Genomic DNA, 25,137 nt, shown 5'->3' on the forward strand with positions numbered 1-25,137 from the left:
CTTATCTGCTGGACATGTCCAGAGGGAAGCTGCAGTGTATCTGTTTCCACATGCACAGTCAGTGGTTGAGGGTTTATCTAAGTTATCAAATGTAAAACCAATCCTGGTAGCAGCCACAAACTGTGTTTTGTGTCTCTCTGAGCTCCCCATTTGCTGCAGTGGTGAGTGAACTCCTGAACCTCCTTCAATCCAAAACTCTGACATCTGATCCATTTCAGAGTTGTTTGGATTGCTTGATGTTTAGGACATGCAATATCATCACCAATCGAAACAACCCTGAGTCAAGCTCTGTTACTGGGACATTTGTCCATTGATGCATGTGTCAAATCATTTATATTGTTTGGATATTAAATGTTTTAAATTTCTTTTTATTTTTGAAAAGGTTCTCACGCATTCAGAATTTGGAGGATATTGAAAGCCGTCTGTGATATTGTCCTCATCAATTGTTTCATCATTGCCTGGATCATCAGCGCTACGATATTCGGTATGTGGTGAAATAAACTTGTATGAAAATGATGAACTCAGTTCTCTGCAGGGTGGTTGGAATGCATTGAGTATCTCAGTCAGTACATTGTAAGATGTTTTATCAGGACCACCAGCATCTGCAGTCCTCAGCCCCACAACTGGGTGCAGGGAAACCTGCCGGAGGTTCAGACAGTAATGGCCAAACATCAACAGTTCAGAACCACCAGAAACACAGCACAGGTCAGTTGAACACATACAGGTCAGATAAATCACTGGAGGGCACATAGGTAAACTGGACTGAGTGATGGAACATGGGTGATTCAGTGACTTTCCAGTGAAATTTTGGGACAGCCGCATAACCAATTGTTGTGGATGTCAGGAGAGTCAAACCATGGACTGTGTGGGAGGGCTGGCTGCAGTGTAGTGCACTCCTCAAAGCGTGGCTATTGGAACACCAGAAGATGCAGCCAGTGCAGAATATTGACAGCAAGAGACCAGGATAGATTAGACTGCAGGGAATAATTCTGGTCTGGAATAACAGGTCAGCATGTTGTTATCCCACATCAGAGGCCATGCAGAGTCAGTTGGTTCAGTCACGTAGACAAAGTTAGCAAATCTGTGCAGAGGTTACTACATTTCCTGCCCTGTGGAGATAAGTGGAATAGTTTGGTTCTTTGCATCAACAGGCAGTTGTTATGGTCATTTACCTGATGAATTGTTACATGTTTACTCATTTGAATTTGTTTTTAATTACAGGCCTTTCCACCACGGGAATTGTCAGTATCGTCTTGTCAATCGTACTGCCAATTGCATTCATTTCAATTTGGATGTTTCGGTACATTAAAGTGCTTTTGGGCGCAGGTATCTGTCATTGTATTTTCACACTTGTGTATCAACTCCAGTCACATCTCAAAGTAATTTTAGACTCATTTTAATAAAAAGATAGAAAAGAAAAGCTGAATAATCCTCACCTCCATCAACCCCACTGGATTCCTGTGTCCTGTGGGATGAAATTGTCTGACATTTTTCCCAGTTATGAAATTCTGATTTACAGTGTCACCACAGCTGGAATGATTCTGGAGTCACCTCTGATCTGACTCCAGAGGGTCTTTAGAAAAAGTAATCTCGAGAGTAACATGTCTCAGATCACTGGTGTTTGATGCATGGTGTTGTCAAATTTCAGCATCATATCAGGATGTTGAAAAGGATCCCAATGATGGTGAGGTGAGTGAGTGAGTGTTTGGGGCCTTTCTCATCCTTGATACAGTTGGGTGTGGGAAGGCCTCTCCTTCAGGCTTCTTCTTCTTGCTTAGATATTTAATTAAATATTCTCGTTTCAGACTGATACAGCTAAAAAGCACAACTACTTCCAAGGTCAGCACAGTCAACAAAGATGTCTTAATGCATTTAAACTAACTATCGCTGCTTAAAATTGGCAGAAACAACTCTGATTGTGGATGGAAACGCCCACGGAGGAAGCGTGGCTGTAGATCGGGGTTACAAGTGCGTTTAAGGAAACAGGGTTGTAAACTTTCGATACCGATGATCTTGCTGGCGAACGTGCAGTCTCCAGTGAACAAAATCGTTGATCTCAGAGCCAGGGTGCTGAATCAGAGGGACATTAGGACCACGTGTGTCCTTTGTTTCATGGAATCCTGGTTAACCCCTTCTGTACCGGATGCAGCGATTCAGATCAACGGGTTTACTATACACCATCAGGATAGATCTATAGAGTCTCCCAAAAGCAGAGGTGGAGGAGTATGCCTCATGATCAACTCCTCTTGGTGCACAAATATATCAGTGCTGTCCCAATTCTGCTCATCAGACCTGGAATATTCAGCAGTTAAGTGTCATCCTTTTTACCTACCACGGGAGTTCTCCGGGGTCATTTTGATAGCATTATACATTCCACCTCAGGCCAATGTCAGTCAATCTTTAGATGATCTGAGCAATGGGATCAACACGCACGGAACAGCTCATCCTAATGCCTTTACCATAGTTTTGTGAGATTTTAACCAGACCAGTCTGAAAAAATCACTAAGCAATTACTATCAACAGATCACTTGCAATACCAGAGGAAACAACACACTGGACCATTGTTACACCACCATCAAAAATGCCTACCATGCTATTCCACGCCCTCACTTCGGGAAGTCTGATCACCTGGCTGTACTTCTACTCCCCGAGAATAGGCAGAGACTGAAGACTGCAGCACCAGCAGTGAGGACCAAGAAGGTTTGGACAAGGGAAGCACAGGAGTGCCTACAGGACTGCTTTGAATCAGTGGACTGGACTGTATTCTGGGATTCATCTTCGAACCTGGATGAGTTTCCTGCAGTTGTTACCAACTTCATTAAAACATGTGTGGATGAGTGTGTTCCTACAAAGACCTACTGCACATTCTCAAACCAAAAGCCATGGATGAACCAGGAAGTACGTCGTCTGCTGAAGACTAGATCTGTGGCATTCAAGACTGGCGATCCAGACCTGTACCAGAAAACCAGGTATGATTTGCGGAGGGTTATTTCAAGGGTAAAGAGACAATTTCGAACGAGGTTGGAAGGGACATTGGATGCATGACGTCTCTGGCAGGATTTGCAAGATATTACTTCCTACAAAGTGAAAACTAATAGTGTATGTGGTAAACCATGTATATATGTTGTGATGGGGTTAACTGTCTGGACACGCCCTCTGCTGATGGCCTCTGTGGCTCCTCCCACAGATTCCTGTATAAAGGGTTCGCCTTGCTCCTCCCCCTCAGTCCGGGGGCAGGCACTCATCATGGAGGTCCTGTTTTACAGCTAATAAAAGCCTTTTGGTATTTCTCAGTCTTTGGAGTCATTGAAGGTGCTTCAATTTTATTAGCTGTATACTTTAAAGCATGGAACACGCTCTGAGACCGGAAAAATTAGATCTCAATCCGCAGACACCAGAAGCTGGAAATGCTTTCGAACTCTGGCTGGCCTGCTTCGAAGCGTACCCAGAGGAGATTAAAGTGACCGACCCCGTAGCGAAGTGCAGAGTTCTACTCTCCAGGGTCAGTCCACGGGACTATTCGCTGATCAGAGACCAGCCGAACTACGACGGCGCTCTGAGCGCCCTCAAAAACCAGTACCTGCGGCCGATAAACAGCGTCTATGCTCGGCACAGCTTAGCCACTCGGCAACAACGCCCCGGGGAATCGAGTGCTGAGTTCGTCCAGGCGTTACAGACGCTCGTGCGGGTCTGCAATTGCGAGGAGCTGACGCGGTGGAGCATGCAGACCTCCTAGTGAGAGACGCCTTCATCACGGGGACCAGGTCAGTGTATGTGCGCCAGCGGCTGTTAGAAAAAGCCGATCTTACCTTAAGTTCAGCGATCGAACTGGCCGACATACTTGAGACCGCTCTGCATAACTCTGAGGCCCTCCAGGCACGTGATCCCCCGATGGGCTCGTGGGCCCCGCAGACCCCGCAACCCGCCGGCAAATTGACCTCGGCTGCCGCCAGTAGCGAGTCTGCGGACTGGAGAAGCACCTCCCGGAAACGCTGCCTGGCCCGAGATGCTACCTGATCCAGCTGCAGAAAGAAGGGCCACTTCGCGAAGGTGTGTAGGTCCAAACCGCGAGCGGGATCAAGCAGCGCCACGTACGAAACATGGGGGTCGCCATCTGCCCTGCCGCCATCTTCCCTGCACGCCGCCACCACGTGCAAGACATGGGGGTGGCCATCTTGGTCGGCGCCACCTCCCATCGCCTACGACCAACGGGTGCTCATGGGGCACCCCACCGCGCCGAACCAAGACAGCGACCCAAACCTGGCTTCTGTGACCCTCGACCAAAGCGCTCCCCACCAGCTCGCAAGGTCAATGATGGATATCCTGGTGGAGGGGCGCAGGACAAGCTGCCTGTTTGACACAGGCAGCACGGAGAGTTTTATCCACCCGGACACGGTGCAGCATTGCGGACTCGTCATACGGCCGGTAAATTGGAGGGTCACCTTGGCTTCCGGGTCGCATACAATAGACATCTGGGGGAGTTGTGTAGCGACACTAGTGGTGCAGGGCACAGAATACCGAGACTTTACATCACTGGTTATGCCTCAACTGTGTGCCCCTGTGCTATTGGGGCTCGACTTCCAGAGCCACCTGAAAAGCATGAGAATGGAGTATGACGGGCCCCTCCCACCAATCACTGTCGTAAATCCTCAGTTTTGTAGGGATACGTCACATACCCCGCTACTGACCACATACACACACCGACCCGCACATCCCACCCAACGCCATGCCAACTGCCGTACTACCGACGTCACTTGCGGCCTCTCCCCCACCGCTATTCGCCAACCTGACCCCTGACTGTAAACCTGTGGCAACTAAAAGCAGGAGGTACAGCGCGGGGGACAGAGCTTTCATTAAGTCGGAGGTGCAGCGGCTGCTCAGGGAGGGGGTCACTGAGGCAAGCACAAGTCCTTGGAGGGCGCAGGTAGTCATTGTTCGGAACGGGGAGAAGAATAGGATGGTTGTGGACTATAGCCAGACCATCAATAGGTTCACACAGCTCGACGCGTACCCTCTACCCCGCATCGCGGATATGGTCAATCAGATAGCACAGTACAGGGTGTACTCGACCATAGACCTAAAATCCGCTTACCATCAGCTCCCCATCCGCCGGGAGGACTGCCCTTATACCGCCTTCGAGGCGGACGGCAGGCTTTATCAATTCCTGCGCGTCCCCTTCAGTGTCGCGAATGGTGTATCTGCCTTCCAGAGGGCGATGGACCAGATGATGGACCAGTGCCAACTGAAGGCCACGTTCCCATATCTGGATAACATCACCATCTGCGGTCACGACCGGCAGGATCATGACAACAACCTCCAAAAATTTCTCCAAGTGGCCAGAGCTTTCAATCTCACCTATAACAAGGACAAGTCTGTGTTCAGAACCACCCGACTTGCTATCCTTCGGTGTGTCGTGGAGAATGGAGTCATTGGCCCTGACCCCGACAGTATGCGCCCCCTGTTGGAACTCCCTCTTCCCAATACCCTCAGAGCCCTTAAAAGGTGCCTGGGCTTCTTTTCATATACGCCCAATGGGTCTCTAACTACGCAGACAAGGCCCGCCCCCTGGTCAAGTCCACCACATTCCCCCACTCAGCCGAGGCCTGCGCGGCCTTCAGCCGCATAAAAGGGGACATTGCCAAAGCAGCCATGCATGTGGTGGATGAGGCCATTCCCTTCCAGGTAGAGAGTGACGCCTCCGACTTTGCACTGGCTGCTACCCTCAACCAGGCGGGAAGACCAGTGGCGTTCTTCTCCTGTACCCTTCAAGGCCCTGAAATTCGTCACTCCGCAGTGGAGAAAGAGGCCCAGGCCATAGTGGAAGCTGTTAGGCACTGGAGGCACTATCTCGCCGGCAAAAGGTTCACCCTGCTAACTGACCAGCGCTCAGTTGCATTCATGTTTAATAACCAACAGTGGGGCAAAATCAAAAACGATAAAATTCTGAGGTGGAGAATCGAACTCTCCACCTACAACTATGACATCATGTACAGGCCTGGGAAGCTCAACGAGCCCTCTGATGCCCTATCCCAGGGAACATGCGCCAGCGCGCAGATCGACCGGCTATACGCCCTACATGTAGATCTTTGCCACCTGGGGGTCACCCGGCTTTTCCACTTCGTGAAAGCCCGGAACCTGCCTTACTCCCTTGGGGAGTCAGGACGATGACCAGGGACTGCCAAGTCTGCGCAGAGTGCAAACCGCACTTCTACCAACCCGAAAAGGCACAACTCATCAAGTCCACCCGCCCTTTTGAGTGACTGAGTGTCGACTTTAAGGGCCCCCTTCCCTCCACCGCAATGTGTACTTTCTTAACGTTATCGACGAGTACTCACGGTTCCCCTTCACCATCCCCTGCCCCGACACCACTACCACATCAGTTCTAAAAGCCCTGCGCAAGCTCTTCACTCTGTTCGGATACCCATGCTATATCCACAGTGACAGAGGGTCCTTGTTTATGAGTGACGAGCTGCGCCAATACCTGCTGGCTAGGGGAATTGCAACTAGTAGGACGACGAGCTATAATCCCCGGGGGAATGGACAGGTGGAGAAGGAGAATGGCACGGTGTGGAAAGCGACACTCTTAGCCCTCAGGTCAAAGGGACTGCCAGTCTCTCGCTGGCAGGAGGTCCTTCCCGAGGCACTCCACTCCATCCGTTCCCTGTTATGCACAGCCACCAATGCCACCTCTCATGAGCGGCTCTTTTCATTTCCCAGAAAGTCGACCACTGGGACCACCCGACCACCTTGGCTGACGTCCCTGGGGCCAGTGCTGCTCCGGAAACATGCGAGGAGCAATAAATACTCCCTGATGGTCGAGAGGGTCCACTTACTTCATTCGAACCCCCAGTACGCCTACGTGGTTTCACCTGATGGGCGGGAGGACACGGTCTCCATCCGCGACCTGGCGCCTGCAGGAGCACCGGACCCCTACCCTGAACACTCCGTGGTGACTATTGACCCCGTACCCACCGATGTATGTACCTACAAGACACCGTGCACTCCAAACCCTACACAGACACCACACGACACTCCCATACCGGGCCCGACGCACACACACGAGGGATTAACGGCGCCTAACGTGCTGGCACCTGAAGTCAGGCCGGAGCCATCACAACCACTGTCGCCGACGCAATCACCGCCGGTGCGACGTAGATCACAGCGACGGACTCGACCGCCTGACAGACTTGACCTGTAAATATACTTGTTATAAATATTGTCAGTCACTTCACCCCGTGGGACTCTTTTTCTAAAAAAGGAGGGGTGAATGTGGTAAACCATGTATATATGTTGTGACAGGGTTAACTGTCTGGACACACCCCTCTGCTGACGGCCTCTGTGGCTCCTCCCACAGATTGCTGTATAAAGGGTTCGCCTTGCTGCTCCCCCTCAGTCCAGGGGCAGGCACTCATCGTGGAGGTCCTGTTTTACAGCTAATAAAAGCCTTTTGGTATTTCTCAGTCTTTGGAGTCATTGAAGGTGCTTCAGTATGAATGGCAGCGATGCTTCATTACCAGATGAACTCAGCGCCTTCTATGCCTGCTTTGGAAGAGAGAACACAACTACAGCTGTGAAGATCCCTGCTGCACCTGGTGACCCTGTGATCTCCGTCTCAGAGGCTGATGTTAGGCTGTCTTTAAAGCAAGTTTAAACCTTAGCAAGTTGGAAGTTCCCGATGGAGTACCTGATAAGGCCCTGTCAACCCGTGCCAACCAACTGGAAGGAGTATTCAAGGACATTTTCAATCTCTCACTGCTATGGGCAGAAATTCCCATTTGCTTCAAAAAGGCAACAATTATACCAGTGCCTTAGAAGAATAATCTGAACTGCCTTAATGACTATTGCCCAGTAGCACTCACATCTTCAGTGATGAAATGCTTTGAAAGGTTGGTCATGACTCGACTGAACTCCCACTTCAGCAAGGACCTGGACCCATTGCAATTTTTCTATTGCCACAATAGGTCAATGGCAGATGCAATCTCAATGGCTCTTCACACGGCTTTAGACCACCTGGACAACAGAAACACCTATGTCTGGATGCTGTTCATCGACTATAGCTCGGCATTTAATACAATCATTCTTACAATCCTGATTGAGAAGTTGCAGGACCTGGGCTTCTGTACCTCCGTCTGCAATTGGATCCTCGACTTCCTAACCAGAAGACCACAATCTGTGCGGTTTGGTGATAACATATCCTCCTCGCTGACGATCAAAGCTGGTGCACCTCAGTGGTGTGTGCTTAGCCCACTGCTCTACTCTCTATATACACATGACTGTGTGGTGAGGCATTGCTCAAATACCATCTATAAATTTGCTGTTGATACAACCATTGTTGGTAGAATCTCAGGTGGTGGTGAGAGGGCGTACAGGAGTGAGATATGCCAACTAGTGGAGTGGTACCGCAGCAACAACCTGGCACTCAATGTCAGTAAGACGAAAGAGCTGATTGTGGACTTTCGGAAGGGTAAGACGAAGGAACACATACAATCCTCATAGAGGGATCAGTAGTGGAGAGAGTGAGCAGCTTCAAGTTCCTGAGTGTCAAGATCTCTGAGGATCTAACCTGGTCCCAACATATTGATGCAGTTATAAAGAAGGCAAGACAGCGACTATACTTTATTAGGAGTTTGAAGAGATTTGGTATGTGAACAAATACACTCAAAAACTTCTATAGAAGTACCATGGAGAACATTCAGACAGGCTGCATCTGTCAGGTGTGGAGGGGCTACTGCACAGTGCTGAAAGAAGCTGCAGAGGTTTATAAATTTAGACAGCTACATCTTGGTTACTTGCCTACAAAGTACCCAGGACATCTTCAGGGAACGGTGTCTCAGAAAGGCCGCGTCCATTATTAAGGACCCCCAGCACCCAGGGCCTGCCCTTTTCTCACTGTTACCATCAGGTAGGAGGTACAGAAGCCTGAAGGCACACACTCAGCAATTCAGGAACTGCTTATTCCCCTCTGCCATCCGATTCCTAAAAGGACATTGAACCCTTGGACACTACCTCACTTTATTTTTAATATACAGTCGGCCCTCCTTATCCGTGGGGTCCGCATGCATGGATTCAACCAACCGCGGATCGGGAAAACCCAGAAGTTCTCTCTCCAGCACTCGTTGTTTGAGCATTGTTCGCCTTGCGTCTTGTTCTGTCGCAACTTTGTTTCTGTGAAAAAAATGGCTCCTAAAAAGCAATTAAGTGGTCAAAGCAATTCCTCAAAGGCTAAGAGGGAGCATAAAGTGCTATCTCTCGCCATGAAAGCAGAAACCTTAGATCTTTTGAAAAGTGGCATGTCACTTGCTGAAGTGGGCTGTAAGGTCAGTAAGAACGAATCGAGCATTCTCACCATAAAGCAGAAAGAAGCTGAAATTCGTGGCAGTGTTAGTGCTACCCCTACAATGGCAAAAATGGCCTCTCTGGTTTGTGATAAAGTGCTTAGAAAGTCTTAGAAAGCAGTAAGTGTGTGGCTAGAGGACGTGTCACAGAAGCATATCCCCGGTGATGGCAAAATTATACGTGAAAAGGCACTTAGTCTCTATGAGCTCTACTCTGACGGGGTTGAGGAGAGCAAGCGTAAGGGATGACTGGCTAGCTATGTAAAGCACTACAGCCTCAAGAACTTACAGATCACGGGAGAATCGGGATCGGCTGATGCCGAGGCAGCATCAGCGTTCCCAGAAGAGCTCAAAAAACACATTATTCCCCGAACAATCCAGTATAACAGCTATTTACATAGTATTTACATTGTATTAGGTATTATAAGTAGTCTAGAGACGATTTAAAGTGTACGGGAGGATGTGCGTAGGTTATATGCAAATACTACACCATATTATTTAAGGGACTTGAGCATCCGCGTTTTTTGGTATCCGCGGGGGGGTCTCGGAACCAAACCCCCGCAGACAAGGAGTATTGCATTTGTTTTTTTTTGCATTAATTTAATCCATTCAATATACGTATACTGTATAAAGCATACTGAATAAGATTTATTCATTATTATTTATTTTCTTCTATTTCATGTATTGCATTGAACTACTGCTGCTAAGTTAACAAATTTCACATCAATGTCGGTGATAATAAACCTGATTCTGACTTCAACAACCACCTTCCAATCAATTAATGCAAGGGAACACCACCTTCTCCCTCTTCCTCCTCAAGTTATAAACCATTCAAATTTTAAAATATTGACATTCCTTCTTCATGGCCTAAATTTTGCAAGTCCTAAATTCACTTTGAGAATAACTTAACCACACAGACTATAGTTATCCAAGAATAGTACCAGTAGCTACTGGTGTTTGTAGTGTAAATGTTCTCTGCTGATTCACAGACTAATTACCAAATGAAGTCTGTCACTGAGAGACAGGAATCAGGAAAAGGGCAGATGACTCCAGGTTTGGTCAGGGACTTGTGTATTAAAGAAGAGCTTAATGGATGAGGGAGGAATAGAGAGCTTTAGTGGGGGTAAATTCAAGATAAGGGTCAAGACAGCTCAAAGCACAAAGTGATGAAGATGAGGTTGTCTCAGGTGGACAGGAGGAAAGGGATGCAGAAATACAGAAAACTTGTAGACAGGGAGACGGGGAGGAGAAATGTAAAGTCAGAGTGTTCTGAAAGAACAGATCAGCATTTTAATAATGAGCCATTATCTGAGGGAGAACCATGTTGGGCAGTAAACTGGATACATTATGATCACCAGGGAAGAGGTACTGAGCACATTGTCACAGCTTCCATCTGCCGAGTCCCTGGTCAAGATGGACTTCATCCTGGGGTCTAAAAGAACAAACTAGAGTTATAATTTATGATCAGTATTAATTTTCTCAAGTTCTCTTGATTGGGAGAAGGTTCCATTAGATCTGAAATCCATTTGACACACCTCAGCCCTCTTCCCCAAATGGTCTAAAATCCCCCTGCAACCCACAATAGCTGCCCTCACTATCAACGACAACACCTAATTTTGTGTAATATGCAAACTTACTGATCAAGCCTTGCATTCTTGCATCCAAATCACTGATAAAAATATCAAACAACATGAGTCCCTACTCTGATACCTGCATCACACCACGAGTCACCAGCTTCTATAATGGAAAACAATTTTCTACCTGGGAGCCAATTTTGAAACCCCCTGGAATCCCCTGGATTCATGTCAGGATCATGTCAAAATAGATAACATTCATTGTCCTATCTACCCTTTTGGTTAGTTCAAAAAAAAACTCTGAACGACTCATCAACCATGACTTCCTGTACATAAAGCTATGATGTCTCCTCCTAATCAGACTTTGTCTAATGAAATCCTGGTAGATTCCATTGCTCAGAATTCTCTCAAGTAATTTCCCCACCACTGCTGTCAGGCTGATCAGGCTGTAGTTCCCTGGCTTGTCCTTGCTGCCCCTCTTAAACAATAGACCAACACCCTGCATCATGATGAGAACAACAGAGGTTCCAGTGGGAGGCTCACCATCCCCCTGTCAGGGTAAACGGACAGGGAATATCTGTGACTTTACCAGCATCACCCACATTCTCAGAACCTGTGTTGAGGAAGTGTTGCACGTTGAGAGATCTCCACTTTTGGATGAGACATAAAACCAGAGTCCTATTTACCTTCTTCAGGAAGGTGTAAATGATCCTTCAGTGTTATTTCCAAAAGAGCAAAGGATTTCTCCCCAGTATCGGAAAAATAATTCTATTAACCAACAGCACAAAGCCAGCTTTTACATGACTGTTTGTTCAGCCTTACTCAGTACAAACTGAGTCTCATTCCCTCAACAGTGACTGCACTTAAAGTACTTCATTGTCTGGGCCAGAGACTGGTAAAAGATGCTGTGAGATTACAGGTTCTGTTTCTCACATGGAGAAGTTCACTCTGCCCCCTGCTCACAGGGGTTGGCTGAATTTTTCAGTTCCTGTGTGACGTCATTGAAACGATATGAAGAATGTAAAGAGCTGTCAGATACTCTCCTGTTCCTGGTACGATGCAACATCAGACCCTGATATCTGAAATAAAGTCGCTGGTGACAATCAGTCTGATGTGCAGGTGGCAGTCAGCTGTCTGGGCATCAACCTGCCCTTCACAAGGAGACTTTCCCCCCTCAAATGTGCCCCTGACCAGATTGTGGATATCAGCCAGAGCTCCTCTGGCTAAATGAGTGGAAGAACTTTTATTGCAAAATGTGGAATCGAGCCAGAGGTGAAGAGTTTCAGTGACTTTTGGGGTAACTCCATAACCAATTGTTGTGGAAGTTGGGAAAATCAAATCCTGGATCATGTGGATCAGTGTAGTGCACTCCCAAAGGAGTGGCCATTGCAACACCAGAAGGAGCAGCTGGTGCAGAATATTGGTAGGAGGTGACCTGGAAAGATTGGACTGGAGACCTCTGAGGACAACTGATCAGGGCTCGTGAATTGTCTGTTCTAGGTTTCCCACCTTACAGGACAGGCAGTCCATAAGACAGGGCACATGCACATCCCTGCAGGATGAAAGTGGAACAGTTTGGCTGTTTGCAACATTGTGCAGCTGTTATGGTCATTTCTCTGGTGAATTGTTACATGTTTTCTTATTTGAATTTATTTTCACTTGCAGGTTATTCCATCAAGGACACTATAATTATTGCCTTGCAGATGTTGCCATTGGTGAATGTTATGATTCTGTTTTACTTGAACTGCACGAAGAAGTTTCATTTAGGTATGTGACTTCACTTTTACTTTGTCTATAAGCTCCAGTTATCTCTCCAAGTAATTTGTGACTAATTTTAACAAAGAAATTAATGAAATGAAAACTTGAAAATCATCCCCCTTCCTCCACAGAACCCACCCACACTGACAAACTGTGACCTGTGGGATGAAACTGGCATAATTTTTCTCCCAGTTGTGAAGTGTTGCTTCACAGTGATACCATCTCCTGCTTGACTCCAGAGAGATCTTTAGAAGAAGTCGGGTTGAGGGGAAGCTATCTCAGCTGTCTGGTGTTTGACACATGGTGTTGTTCACCTTCAAAATGAAATCAGCTGAGGAATGAGGGACAGAATCCCCTTTATCCCAGTGATGGTGAGGTGTTTGTATGATAGGTATCCCTCTGATCCTCAATACAATTCAGTGTTGGGAGGCCTCTCACCAATCTTTCCTGGATATTTGCAATAGTTTTGTTTTCAACAGCACCTTCCAGATAGTCAGCACGAAGGAACACATTCCCCCTCTTCCTCTCCAAGTTGTAAACTGTCCAGGGTTCAAAATATTAACGTTCCTTCCTCATGGCCTAATTCAAGCAAAGCTTGGCTAAGTTCACTTTGAGATCTATTTCAGCATACAGACTAAAGTTGTCAAAGAATAGAATCAATGTCTTTACAGTAAATGCGCCCTGCCGTTTCACAGACTAATTACCAAATCTGTCAGCAAGCCAAGTAAAGCAAGATAAGGGAGATGACCACAGGCTTGGTCAGACAGTGGGGTATCAAAGAAAAGCTTGAAGGATTAAGGAAAGGTGGTGAACTTTAGTGGGGTAAATTCAGAGGTAAAGAGCAATTTGCTGAAAGCACAAAGACCCTCTCTCACTGGTCCCCCTCTGTGTAGGGCCTCTGCCCCTTCCCTCTTCAGTCCTGACGAAGGGTTCCGGCCCGAAACGTTGACTGATCGTTTCCATGGATGCTGCTCGACCTGCTGAGTTCCTCCAGCGTGTTGTGAGTGCCACACAAAGATCAAGCTTGCTGAGAAGGAGAGCAATAGAACAGAAATATAAAGGTTTATAGACTGCAGAGAGGAAGGGGGGATACAAGTTGTAAAGTCAAGGAGGTTTCTGAAAGTATTGATGAACATTGAGCTGTAATCTGCGTGAGAACCAGTGTAGGGCAACAAATCTGAGAAAATTACAATCACCCGGGAAGAAACACTGAGTCAATTGTTGGATAGACTTCATCCTGGGTTCTGAAAGAGGCAGCTAATGACATACATCATGCAGCAATTTAAATGTTTTCCCTATTCTGAAAAGTTTCCATTAAATTGGACAATAGCAAACGTGATTGCTTTATACAAAGATACCAAGAAATGACAGGAGAGTATGGGTGAGGGTGATGTGTGGATGTGAAACTTGGCAAGGAGATGGGGTAGAATATAGAGAGAGATGAATCTGGAGACAGATACAATTTTCAGTACTGGAGTGATGGGTAACATTTCGAGGGGCTGATCCAGTGGGCAGATTGAAGGAGCAGAGACAGATGTATGATCTCAATCACAACCATCATGACATCCTAATAAGTTGCTGCAAAAGTTAAAGGATGGAACATCTGTCATTTACGCTATTTAGCGGCAGTGTTAGAGTATTTAACGACTGAGGTCTTGGAACTGACCGGCAACGCAGCCCGCGACAACAAAAAGACCGGGATCATTCCCCGCCATCTCCAGCTTGCTATCCGCAACGATGAAGAACTCAACAAGCTGCTGGATGCATTATAAAAATAATACATTATTTTTACATTCAGGATAATCTTTCAGCGCGTCTACATAAAATGTTCCAGCATGTGGACTGTTGAGCCTGCACCTAGCGGAGTTCAGTTTTCAATTTGAACCAGAACACTGTCTGATGCTATTGAACAGCTGAAACAGTGATGTTCTGATTCTCTGTATCAGAACAGGCTGTACTGTCAGACATGGAACTCAGACACTGGCAAAATGTTGTTAATTGCAGTCCTCCAGGTCACTGGGATAATTCAGCAGAACTGATTTACAGTGGCCTGATATCCCATCCACTGGATGTACACAGGGACAAACTACAGAGTACCTGTCATTTCCACATGTGATGTCTGTGGGTCAGTAAGTTATCAAATGTAGTGTTTCCAGGGGGAACCAGAAGATGCTTTTGGTCCCTCCCTGGTCTCTCCACTTGTGGCCAGTGTGTGAGCGCTCTCTGAACCTCCTTCAGTCCAATGCTTGAATGTCTGGTCCAGTTCTGAGCTGGTTGATTGCCTCATGTTAGGACACTGAATATCACAATGAACCTGACCAAGCCCGGGTTCATCTCTGTTCACTGCAGCACTTCACTGATGCAAGTTCTGAATAAGTTGTGTAGATTGTAACTCAGGGGGATTACTACCATCAGGGAGGAGGCACAGGAGCCTGAAGACACACATTCAATGATTTAGGAACAGCTTCATCCCCTCTGCCATCAGATTTCTGAACGGTCCGTTAACCCATGAAGATGATCTCACTATTGTTGCTCTCTTTTTCACAACTATATATCTCATTGTAATTTATAGTATAATTTATTGCTCTTTACTGTTGCCACAAAACAACAAATTTCATGTCATATGTCAGTGATAATAAACCTGAGTCTGAATTCTGATTCTGAGAATTTCAAATGGTTTTAATTTCTTTTTTTAGTGTGGGGGGGCGCCTACGCTAGTTTCTTTAACCTGATATTCTTACTTGGCATTTCTGTCAGCACTGCGATTCCAGGTAAGTGCTCGAACATTATTCTGTATTTACATGAAATGATGGACTTGGTACTGAGCAGAGGGATAGAATGAAGTGTCTATGTCAGAACATTGTGAGCTGCTTCATCTGGACCACAAACCCATACAGTCCTTGGCCCCACAGCTGAGGACTGGGAAACCTGCTGGAGGTTTAAAATACCTGAATGTCCATTTTAGTTTAAATCTCTGTTCAGAACAACCGGCCACACAAAATTTCAGACAATTAGAGACAAATTATGGAAAGTCAGACTGTATTTCTGAACATAATCTCAGGGCATGTCATTCCTTCCTGGACTTGGTATTGAATTCAGTAACATTAAGTAACTTGCTTTCTGTATTTATCGTTGTCAGAACTAGCCATTTCTGCCAGTCATCCAGCTGACATTGCCTCATGTTTTCTCTCTCTCTATTAACAAGGCATGTCCTACAGCCCTGTTATTTGTGATGTGTGACACTGATAAAGAAGCTTTATGTGCTTCTCATTACAACAATAACTCAGCGTGTCAGATATTCCCTTTGATCCACCCATCCCTGCCCCATCTTCTCTGTTATAATCATAGAGCACAGAAACAGGCTGTTTGGCCCATCTAGTTCATGCTGAGAAATTTAAGCAACCTCCTTCAATCGAGCTGCATTGGGTCCATAGACTTCAGTACCCCGTCCATCCATGTACCTCTCCAAACTTCTCTTACAGGCCAAAATCAAGCTTGCATGTATCACCTGCGCTGGCAGCTCATTCCGCACTCTCACGACCCTTTGAGTGAAAAAGTTTCCCCTCATGTTCCCCTTACTCCTTTCACCATTAATCCATGAGCTCAAGTTGAAATTCCATCCAACCTCAATGAAAAAAGCCTGAAATTTACCTGAAATATTCCCCTCATAACTTTATATACCTATATCAAATCTCCTCTCAGTCTTCTAGGTTCCAGGGAATAAAGTCCAAACGTTTTCAATCATTCCATTTAACTCAGGTCCTCCAGACCCAGCAACATCGTTATAAAATTTCTCTGTACTCTCTCAACCTTATTTACAACTTTCCTGTAGGCAGGAGACCAAGACTGCACACTGTACTCCAAATTATACCTCCCCAATGTCTTGTACAACTTCAACATAACATCCCATCTCCTGCACTCAATACTTTAAATTATGAAGGTCAATGTACCAAAAGCTTTCTTGATGACCCCATCAGTCTGTGTTACCACATTCAATGAATTATGAACTTGTATTCCCAGATCCCTTTCACCAACTAAACTCCTCAGTGTCCGACTATTCTCTGTGTTGATCCTACCAAAGTGCAAAACCTCACGCTTGTCTGCATTAAATTTCATCTGCCATTTTTCAGCCCATTTTTCCAGCTGGTCCCGATCCCGCTCCAAGCCATGATAGTCTTCCTCACTGTTCACTACACCCCCAATATTGCTGACATCTGCAAATTTGCTGATCCAGTTAACCCCATTATCATCCAGATATTTGATGTAGATAACGAACAACGGACCCAACACCAATCCCTCAGCACTCCACTGGTCACAGGCTTCCAATCAGACAGACAACGATCTACTGCCTGTAGTCTGTACAGAGTCCATGAATTTGACACCATTTTGCCTTACTTCTATAGCCTCTGTGTCTGTCTGATGAGTAAATACAGATGTAGAATATACATTTAAGATCTCCTCTATCACTTTTGGCTCCACACATGTATTACCATTCTGATCTTCCAGAGGACCAATTTTGTCACTTGAAATCCTTTTGCTCTGAACATATCTGTAGACTCCCTCAGGATTCTCCTTCATCTTGTCTGCTAAAGCAACCTCAAGCCTTCTTTTAGCCCTCCTGATTTCTTTCTTAACTGTTCTCTCATTTCTTATACTCCATAAGCACCTCATTTGTTCTTACCTGCCTGTACCTGCAATGTACCTCTTTCTTTTTCTTAAACAAGGCCACAATATCTCTTCAAAACCAAGGTTCCCCACACCTGTAATCTTTACCTTTTATTCTGACAGGCACATACAAGCTCTGTATTCTCAAAATTTCATTTTTGAAGGCCTCCCACTTACCAAGTGCACATTTGCCAGAAAACATCCTGTCCAAATCCACACTTACTAGATCTTCTCCTTTACCATCAAAATCGGCCTTTCTCCGATTTAGAATCTTAACCTGCAGATCAGACCTATCTTTCTGCTTATTTTCTTCAAAACTAATGACATTGTGCTCACGAGATGCAAAGTGTTCTCCTACACACACGTCTGTCACCTTTCCTATCTCATTCCCTAAAAGCAGATCAAGAATCACACACTTTTGTTGGGAGTTCTAATACTGATTAAGAAAGTTTCCTGAACAGATTTGACAAACTCTATCCAGTATGGTCCTTTGACACTATGGGAGTCCAAGTCAATACAGTTAAAGTTAAAATCAGCAACTATAACAACCTTATAATTTTTGCAACAGTCTACGGTCTCTCAATAAATTTCTTCCTCTAAATCCCACGGACTTTTGTATGATCTGTAATGTGCCCCATTAACGTGTTCACACTTTCCTTATCCACAGTTCCACCATAATGCCTCACTTGATGAGTTCTCCTGTCTGGCCTGGCAAAAGACTGCCAGGGTATTATCCTTGACTAGTAAAATATCCCCTTCTCCTTTAATCCCTCTCGCTCTGTTGTGTCTAAAACAACAGAACCCCAGAATATTGAGCTGCTAGTCCTGCCCCTCCTGCAACCAAGTCTCCCTAATGGCTACAATACCATATTTCCAGGTGTTGATCCATGCTGTGAGCTCATCTGCCTTTCCTACGATACTTCTTGCATTGAAGTATACACAGTTCAGGACATCAGTTGCACCATGCTCAACCTTTTGATTCCCGTCTGTCCCCACAACCTCTCCACTATCTGTTCTGACACTCTGGTTCCCATCCAAATGCAACTCCAGTTTAACAACTCCTTCGCAACCCCGTGCAGCACTCACAAACCTTCCCACTAGGATAGAGGGATGTAGAACAGAGGGATGTAGGAAGAATGGTGCATAGTTCCCTGAAGGTGGAATCTCATGTGGATAGGGTGGTGAAGAAAGCTTTTGGTATGCTGGCCTTTATTAATCAGAACATTGAGTATAGGAGTTGGGATGTAATGTTGAAAATGTATAGGGCATTGGTAAGCCCAAATTTGAAGTATTGTGTACAGTTCTGGTCACCGAATTATTGGAAAGATGACAATAAAATTGAGAGAGTACAGAGGAGGTTGACTGAAATGTTACCTGGGTTTCATCTCCTAAGTTACAGAGAAAGGTTGAACAAGTTAGGTCTTTATTCTTTGGAGCATAGAAGGTTGAGGGGGGACTTGATAGAGGTATTTAAATTTATGAAGGGGATTGATAGAATTGACGTGGATAGGCTTTTTCCGTTGAGAGTGGGGAAGATTCAGACAGGAGGACATGAGTTGAGAGTTAAAGGACAAAAGTTTAGGGGTAACATGAGGGGGAACTTCTTTACTCAGAGAGTGATAGCTGTGTGGAACGAGCTTCCAGCAGAAGTGGTTGAGGCAGGTTCGATGTTGTCGTTTAAAGTTAAATTGGATAGATATACGGCAGGAAAGGAATGGGGGGGGGTTATGGGCTGAGTGCAGGTCAGTGGGACTAGGTGAGAGTAGGAGTTTGGCATGGACTAGAAGGACCGAGATGGCCTGTTTCCGTGCTGTAATTGTTATATGGTTACTGTATATGGTTATAGGATATTAGTCTCCCTCCAGTTCAGGTGCAAACTGTGACTTCTGTACAGGTTCCAATTTCCCTGGAAAAGAGAGCCCAATATTCCAAGAATCTGAAACCCTCTCTCCTACACCACCTCATTAGCCATGTGTTCAACTGTATAATCTTCCTATTTCTGGCCTCATTAGCACGTGACCTGAGTAGCAATCCTGAGATCACAACCCTGGAAGTTCTGCCCTTCAACTGAGCACCGAACTCCTGAACTCACTTTGCAGAACCTTTTCATTCTTCCTACCGACATGGACCACGACTTCTGGCTGTTCACCCTCCCACTTCAGAATGCTGAGGACTTAATCCAAGATGTCCTGGACCCAGGCACCCAGGAGGCAGCATAACATCTGGGAATCTCATTCTTGTCCACAGAACCTCCTTTTTGTTCCCCAACGAATGAATCCCCTATCACCCCAGAAGGCTGTGGAAGCCAAGTCTCTGGATACTTTCAAGAAAGAGATGGATAGAGCTCTTAAAGATAGCGGAATCAAAGGTCATGGGGATAAGGCAGGAACTGGTTACTGATTGTGGATGATCAGCCATGATCACAGTGAATGGCGGTGCTGGCTCGAAGGGCTGAATGGCCTACTCGTGCACCTATTGTCTACTGACCACAGCTCACCCCTTCTTTCCCCTTCCCTCATGAGTTACAGAGCCAGACTCAGTGCCAGAGACCTGACCGTTGTGACTTTCCTCTGCTAGGTCATTCCCCACACCCCCCCCCCAGCAACCGTATCCAAGTGGTGTACCTGTTGTTGATGGGGATGGCCACAGGGTTACTCTGCACTGGCTGTTTAATCCCTTTCCCCGTCCTGACTGTCACCCAATTTCCTGTGTTCTCCACCTTGGGTGTAACTAATTCTCGATATGTCCTACCTGTCAACCCCCTCAGACTCCCGAATGATCCGGAGCTCTTCCAGTTCCAGCTCCAAATCCTTAACACAGAGTGTGAGAAGCTGTAGCTGGAAGCATTTCTCACAGGTGTAGTTGTCAGAGAGACACTGGAGGTCTCCCTGCCTTCCCACATCCAGCAAGAGGAGCGTTCCACTATCCTGTGTGGCATTTCTACTGTTCTTAACTGTGCAACCATAAAGGAGGAAAAACAATAAAATGCGGGTGAAAAGAAAACTCTACCTGCAGCTTTGTTTTGCTTTCTTTGACTGAAGCCTCTCCTCACTGAAGCCTTGAAGAGCTAAAGCCTCAAAATCTCCACTCTAATTCTGACCACTTCAGTGATGGCCGCTCCACTAGCCACTGCCTATTTGTTCTTGCCAATTAATCCTGAATTCAGGTTGGGTGCTGCTCAAAATACCAAACTGTCATGAGTCACCGCATTTTCTGCACAATGGGCGAACGGGAGTGAACTATGTCTTCTCAAGTGTCCAATCTCTCCGATAGGGCGCTGCCCAAATGAATATCTAAATGTCATTCTCCCTATTCTGAGAGTGTCTAGGACCTGCAATATTAACTCTGTTTCACCTTCCACAGATGCTACACAAACTGCTGTGTGTTTCCAACATTTTTGTTTTTTATTAAACACAGAGCTGATAGATTCTAAGTTGTAAATATCTAAAAGCACCAGTGATCCAATACCCATGGGAGAGCAGAGTTTCTAATTAGTGATTAATATAATGTAATGAAACGATATTGAACTTCGTCAAAACTGGAGGAAAAGCAAGTTCCAATGAGGAAATTCGGACTGTATAATAGGATATCGATAGATTCAGTGAGTGGGTTATAACTCAGCACATGGAGTTTAATACAGGAAAGTGTGAGGTGGAGCTCTTGAGTAAGAGGAATCGGACTGTTATGTCAATGGAGAGGAATTGTAAATGAGTGAATTGCAGAGGGATCAAGATAAAGGATTTACAAAAGATCTGGTGCAGCAAGTAATTAGGAACAGGAGTGACATATAAGCCTTAATTGCAAGGTGTTACGTAACCGGCAACAATGAATATTAATTGAGACAGGTTTTATGAAAACAACCAAACATTTATTAAACACATATAAGTGATGAGGGAAAAAAAAACAAAGGAAAACTTTGACCGGAGGTTAAACAGGTACGCAGCCGTTCATCAACTCCACTCGGCTCCGGTTCTTAAAGCGTTAAATGCGAAAACAGTTCTTAAAGCGATACAGTCAGATACAGTTCTTAAAGCGATAACTTCGAAAGTCCAACAGTTTTACACATTCAATTGGGAGAGACTTCTCTGGAGAACGATTTCTTCACCAACGCACCTTTACTGCCGGTTCTGTCCACAGGATTCCCGATGCCAAAAATAAACAGTTTAAATTGACTGACCTTAAATTCCTTTTAGAGAGAGAGAGCCTTTGTGCATGAACTCATTGCGCTATTGCAAGAGTTATCTCAATGCAGGTTCTCTTCAACGAAGACTCAATAAGGTCGATCCTTTATTAAACTGCCAACTGATGCCGACTTCTCTCGATCCTTCACTTTGATGAATTCTTCACTCTCCCTTCAAAACTGTCAGAATTGAGTAAATTGGCACTTTCAGCCACAAATTCCCGATCCAAATACAATATCTTGTAAGAGAACGCACCTTCCGTTTTAAAAATGAAATTGTGTCACAAAAACAAACACGCAACAGAAACGGAGGCACAACACGTTCTACCTAAAATCAACGAACTCAAAAACCCACTGTGTCACCTGGGTCGACCCTTATATAGTCACGGGGGGGCACATGTCATCACGTGACCTTACATCGGCGGGAATGTCACATCAGGTGACCTCCAAAAGACCATTACAGCATTCTCACAAAAAAAAACAGATCTCCTTGAGCATGTAACAAAGGGATTTGGAGTTTAGAGATGGGGAAATATTGTTACAGTTGTGCAGAGTGTTGGAGAGTCCACTTAGTACTGTGCACAGTTCTGGTCCCCTTGTTTCAGAACAATTGCACTGACACTGCAGGCAGTCCAAAAGTGATCCATGAGGGTCATTCCTGGGATGAGAGGCTTTTCCCACCATAAGCAGTTGGGATATATTTAAAGAAGAGATGGATTTGAAAGTTTGGGAAATTCATGATTGTGTGGGACTGAGACAGAAGAGGAGATGAGACCTGGGGCAGATCAGCTCCAATTGTACTGAACGGTGGGGCAGGTTTAAGGAGCTGAGTGACCGACTCCCCTCGTATTTTCTTGTGTTTTTATCTTCTCACAAAAGAACAATAGATTCTGAGGTGTATATATTTCAATGCTAGGAGTATTGCGGGGAAGGCGGATGAGTTCAGGGCGTGGATTGACACGTGGAATTATGACGTTATAGCATTAGTGAAACTTGGCTACAGGAGGACTGGCAGCTTAATATTCCAGGGTTCCAATGTTACAGATGTGATCGAGGCAGAGGAATGAAAGGTGGGGGAGTAGCATTGCTACTATTATTACAGCAGTGATCAGGCAGGACAGATTAGAGGGCTGGTCTACTGAGTCGTTAAGGGTGGAGCTGAGAAACAGGAAAAGTATGGCCACATTAGTGGGATTGTATTGCAGACCACCCAATAGTCAATGAGACTTGGAAGAGCAAATCTGCAGAGAGATAGCAGGCAACTGCAGGAAACATAAAGTTGTGGTGGTAGGGGATTTTAATTTTCCATACAGTGATTGGGACTCCCATACTGTTAAGGGTCTAGATGGTTTAGAGTTTGTAAAATGTGTTCAGGGAAGTTTTCTAAATCATATATAGAGGGACCAACTAGAGGGGATGCAATATTGGATCTCCTGTTAGGAAACGAGTTAGGACAAGTGACGGAAGTCTGTGTAGGGGAGCACTTTGGTTCCAGTGATCATAACACCATTAGTTTCGATTTGATCATGGACAAGGATAGATCTGGTCCTAGGGTTGAGGTTCTGAACTGGAAGAAGGCCAAATTTGAGGAAGTGAGAAAGGATCTAAAAAGCGTGAATTGGGACAGGTTGTTCTCTGGCAAAGATGTGATTGGTAGGTGGGAAGCCTTCAAAGGAGAAATTCTGAGAGTGCAGAGTTTGTATGTTCCTGTCAGGATTAAAGGCAAATTGAATAGAAATAAGGAACCTTGGTTCTCAAGGGATATTGCAACTCTGATAAAGAAGAAGAGGGAGTTGTATGAAATGTATTGGAAACAGGGAGTAAATTAGGTGCTTGAGGAGTATAAGAAGTGCAAGAAAATACTTCAGAAAGTAATCAGGAGGGCTAAAAGAAGACATGAGGTTGCCTTGGCAGTCAAAATGAAGGATAATCCAAAGAGCTTTTACAGGTATATTAAGAGCAAAAGGATTGTAACGGATAAAATTGGTTCTCTTGAAGATCAGAGTGGTCAGCTATGTGCGGAACCAAAGGAAATTGGGGAGATCTTAAATAGGTTTTTTGCGTCTGTATTTACTAAGGAAACTGGCATGAAGTCTATGGAATTGAGGGAATCAAGTAGTGAGATCGTGGAAACTGTACAGATTGAAAAGGAGGAGGTGCTTGCTGTCTTGAGGAAAATTAAAGTGGATAAATCCCCGGGACCTGACAGGGTTTTCCCTCGGACCTTGAAGGAGACTAGTGTTGAAATTGCGGGGGCCCTGGCTGAAATATTTAAAATGTCGCTGTCTACGGGTGAGGTGCCAGAGGATTGGAGAGTGGCTCATGTTGTTCCGTTGTTTAAAAAAGGATCGAAAAGTCATCCGGGAAATTATAGGCCGGTGAGTTTAACGTCAGTAGTAGGTAAGTTATTGGAGGGGGTACTAAGAGTCAGAATCTACAAGCATTTGGATAGACAGGGACTTATTAGGGAGAGTCAACATGGCTTTGTGCGTGGTAGGTCATGTTTCACCAATCTGTTGGAGTTTTTCGAGGAGGTTACCAGGAAAGTGGATGAAGGGAAGGCAGTGGATATTGTCTACATGGATTTCAGTAAGGCCTTTGACAAGGTCCCGCATGGGAGGTTAGTTAGGAAATTTCATTCACTAGGTATACATGGAGAGGTGGTAAATTGGATTAGACATTGGCTCAATGGAAGAAGCCAAAGAGTGGTAGTAGAGAATTGCTTCTCTGAGTGGAGGCCTGTGACAAGTGTTATGCCACAGGGATCAGTGCTGGGTCCATTGTTATTTGTCATCTATATCAATGATCTGGATGATAATGTGGTAAATTGGATCAGCAAATTTGCTGATGGTACAAAGATTGGAGGTGTAGTAGACAGTGAGGAAGGTTTTCAGAGCCTGCAGAGGGACTTGGACCAGCTGGAAAAATGGGCTGAAAAATGGCAGATGGAGTTTAATACAGACAAGTGTGAGGTATTCCACGTTGGAAGGACAAACCAAGGTAGAGCATACAGGGTTAATGGTAAGGCACTGAGGAGTGCAGTACAACAGAGGGATCTGGGAATACAGATACAAAATTCCCTAAAAGTGGCGTCTCAAGTAGATAGGGTCGTAAAGAGAGCTTTTGGTACATTGGCCTTTATTAATCAAAGTATTGAGTATAAGAGCTGGAATGTTATGATGAGGTTGTATAAGGCATTGGTGAGGCCGAATCTGGAGTATTATGTTCAATTTTGGTCACCAAATTACAGGAAGGATATAAATAAGGTTGAAAGAGTGCAGAGAAGGTTTACAAGGATGTTGCCGGGACTTGAGAAACTCAGTTACAGAGAAAGGTTGAATAGGTTAGGACTTTATTCCCTGGAGTGTAGAAGAATGAGGGGAGATTTGATAGAGGTATATAAAATTATGATGGGTATGGATGGAGTGAATGCAAGCAGGCTTTTTCTACTGAGGCAAGGGGAGAAAAAAACCAGAGGACATGGGTTAAGGGTGAGGGGGGAATGTTTAAAGGGAACATTCGTGGGGGCTTCTTCACACAGAGAGTGGTGGAATGAGCTGCCAGACGAAGTGGTAAATGCCGGTTCTTTATTAACATTTAAGAATAAATTGGACAGATACATGGA

At 45.4% G+C, this 25,137-nt stretch overlaps 1 protein-coding gene across 5 annotated transcripts in view; it reads left to right on the forward strand.

The window, feature by feature from the left end:
- The window catches only part of LOC134346678 (uncharacterized), a 213,327-nt gene that overhangs the window by 130,975 nt on the left and 57,215 nt on the right, over nt 1-25,137 (forward strand). For 4 of the 5 annotated variants that reach the window (XM_063048178.1, XM_063048179.1, XM_063048180.1 and 1 more), the window contains 4 exons: nt 383-484; nt 1,222-1,326; nt 12,575-12,676; nt 15,364-15,438. In XM_063048178.1, coding sequence (XP_062904248.1) covers nt 383-484; nt 1,222-1,326; nt 12,575-12,676; nt 15,364-15,438 — 384 coding nt within the window. The remainder of the gene's footprint in view (nt 1-382; nt 485-1,221; nt 1,327-12,574; nt 12,677-15,363; nt 15,439-25,137) is intronic. The other variant, XM_063048177.1, reaches the window with a different exon arrangement.

The sequence above is a fragment of the Mobula hypostoma genome, chromosome 5 (genome assembly GCF_963921235.1).
Source record: "Mobula hypostoma chromosome 5, sMobHyp1.1, whole genome shotgun sequence".
Taxonomy (NCBI): domain Eukaryota; kingdom Metazoa; phylum Chordata; class Chondrichthyes; order Myliobatiformes; family Myliobatidae; genus Mobula; species Mobula hypostoma.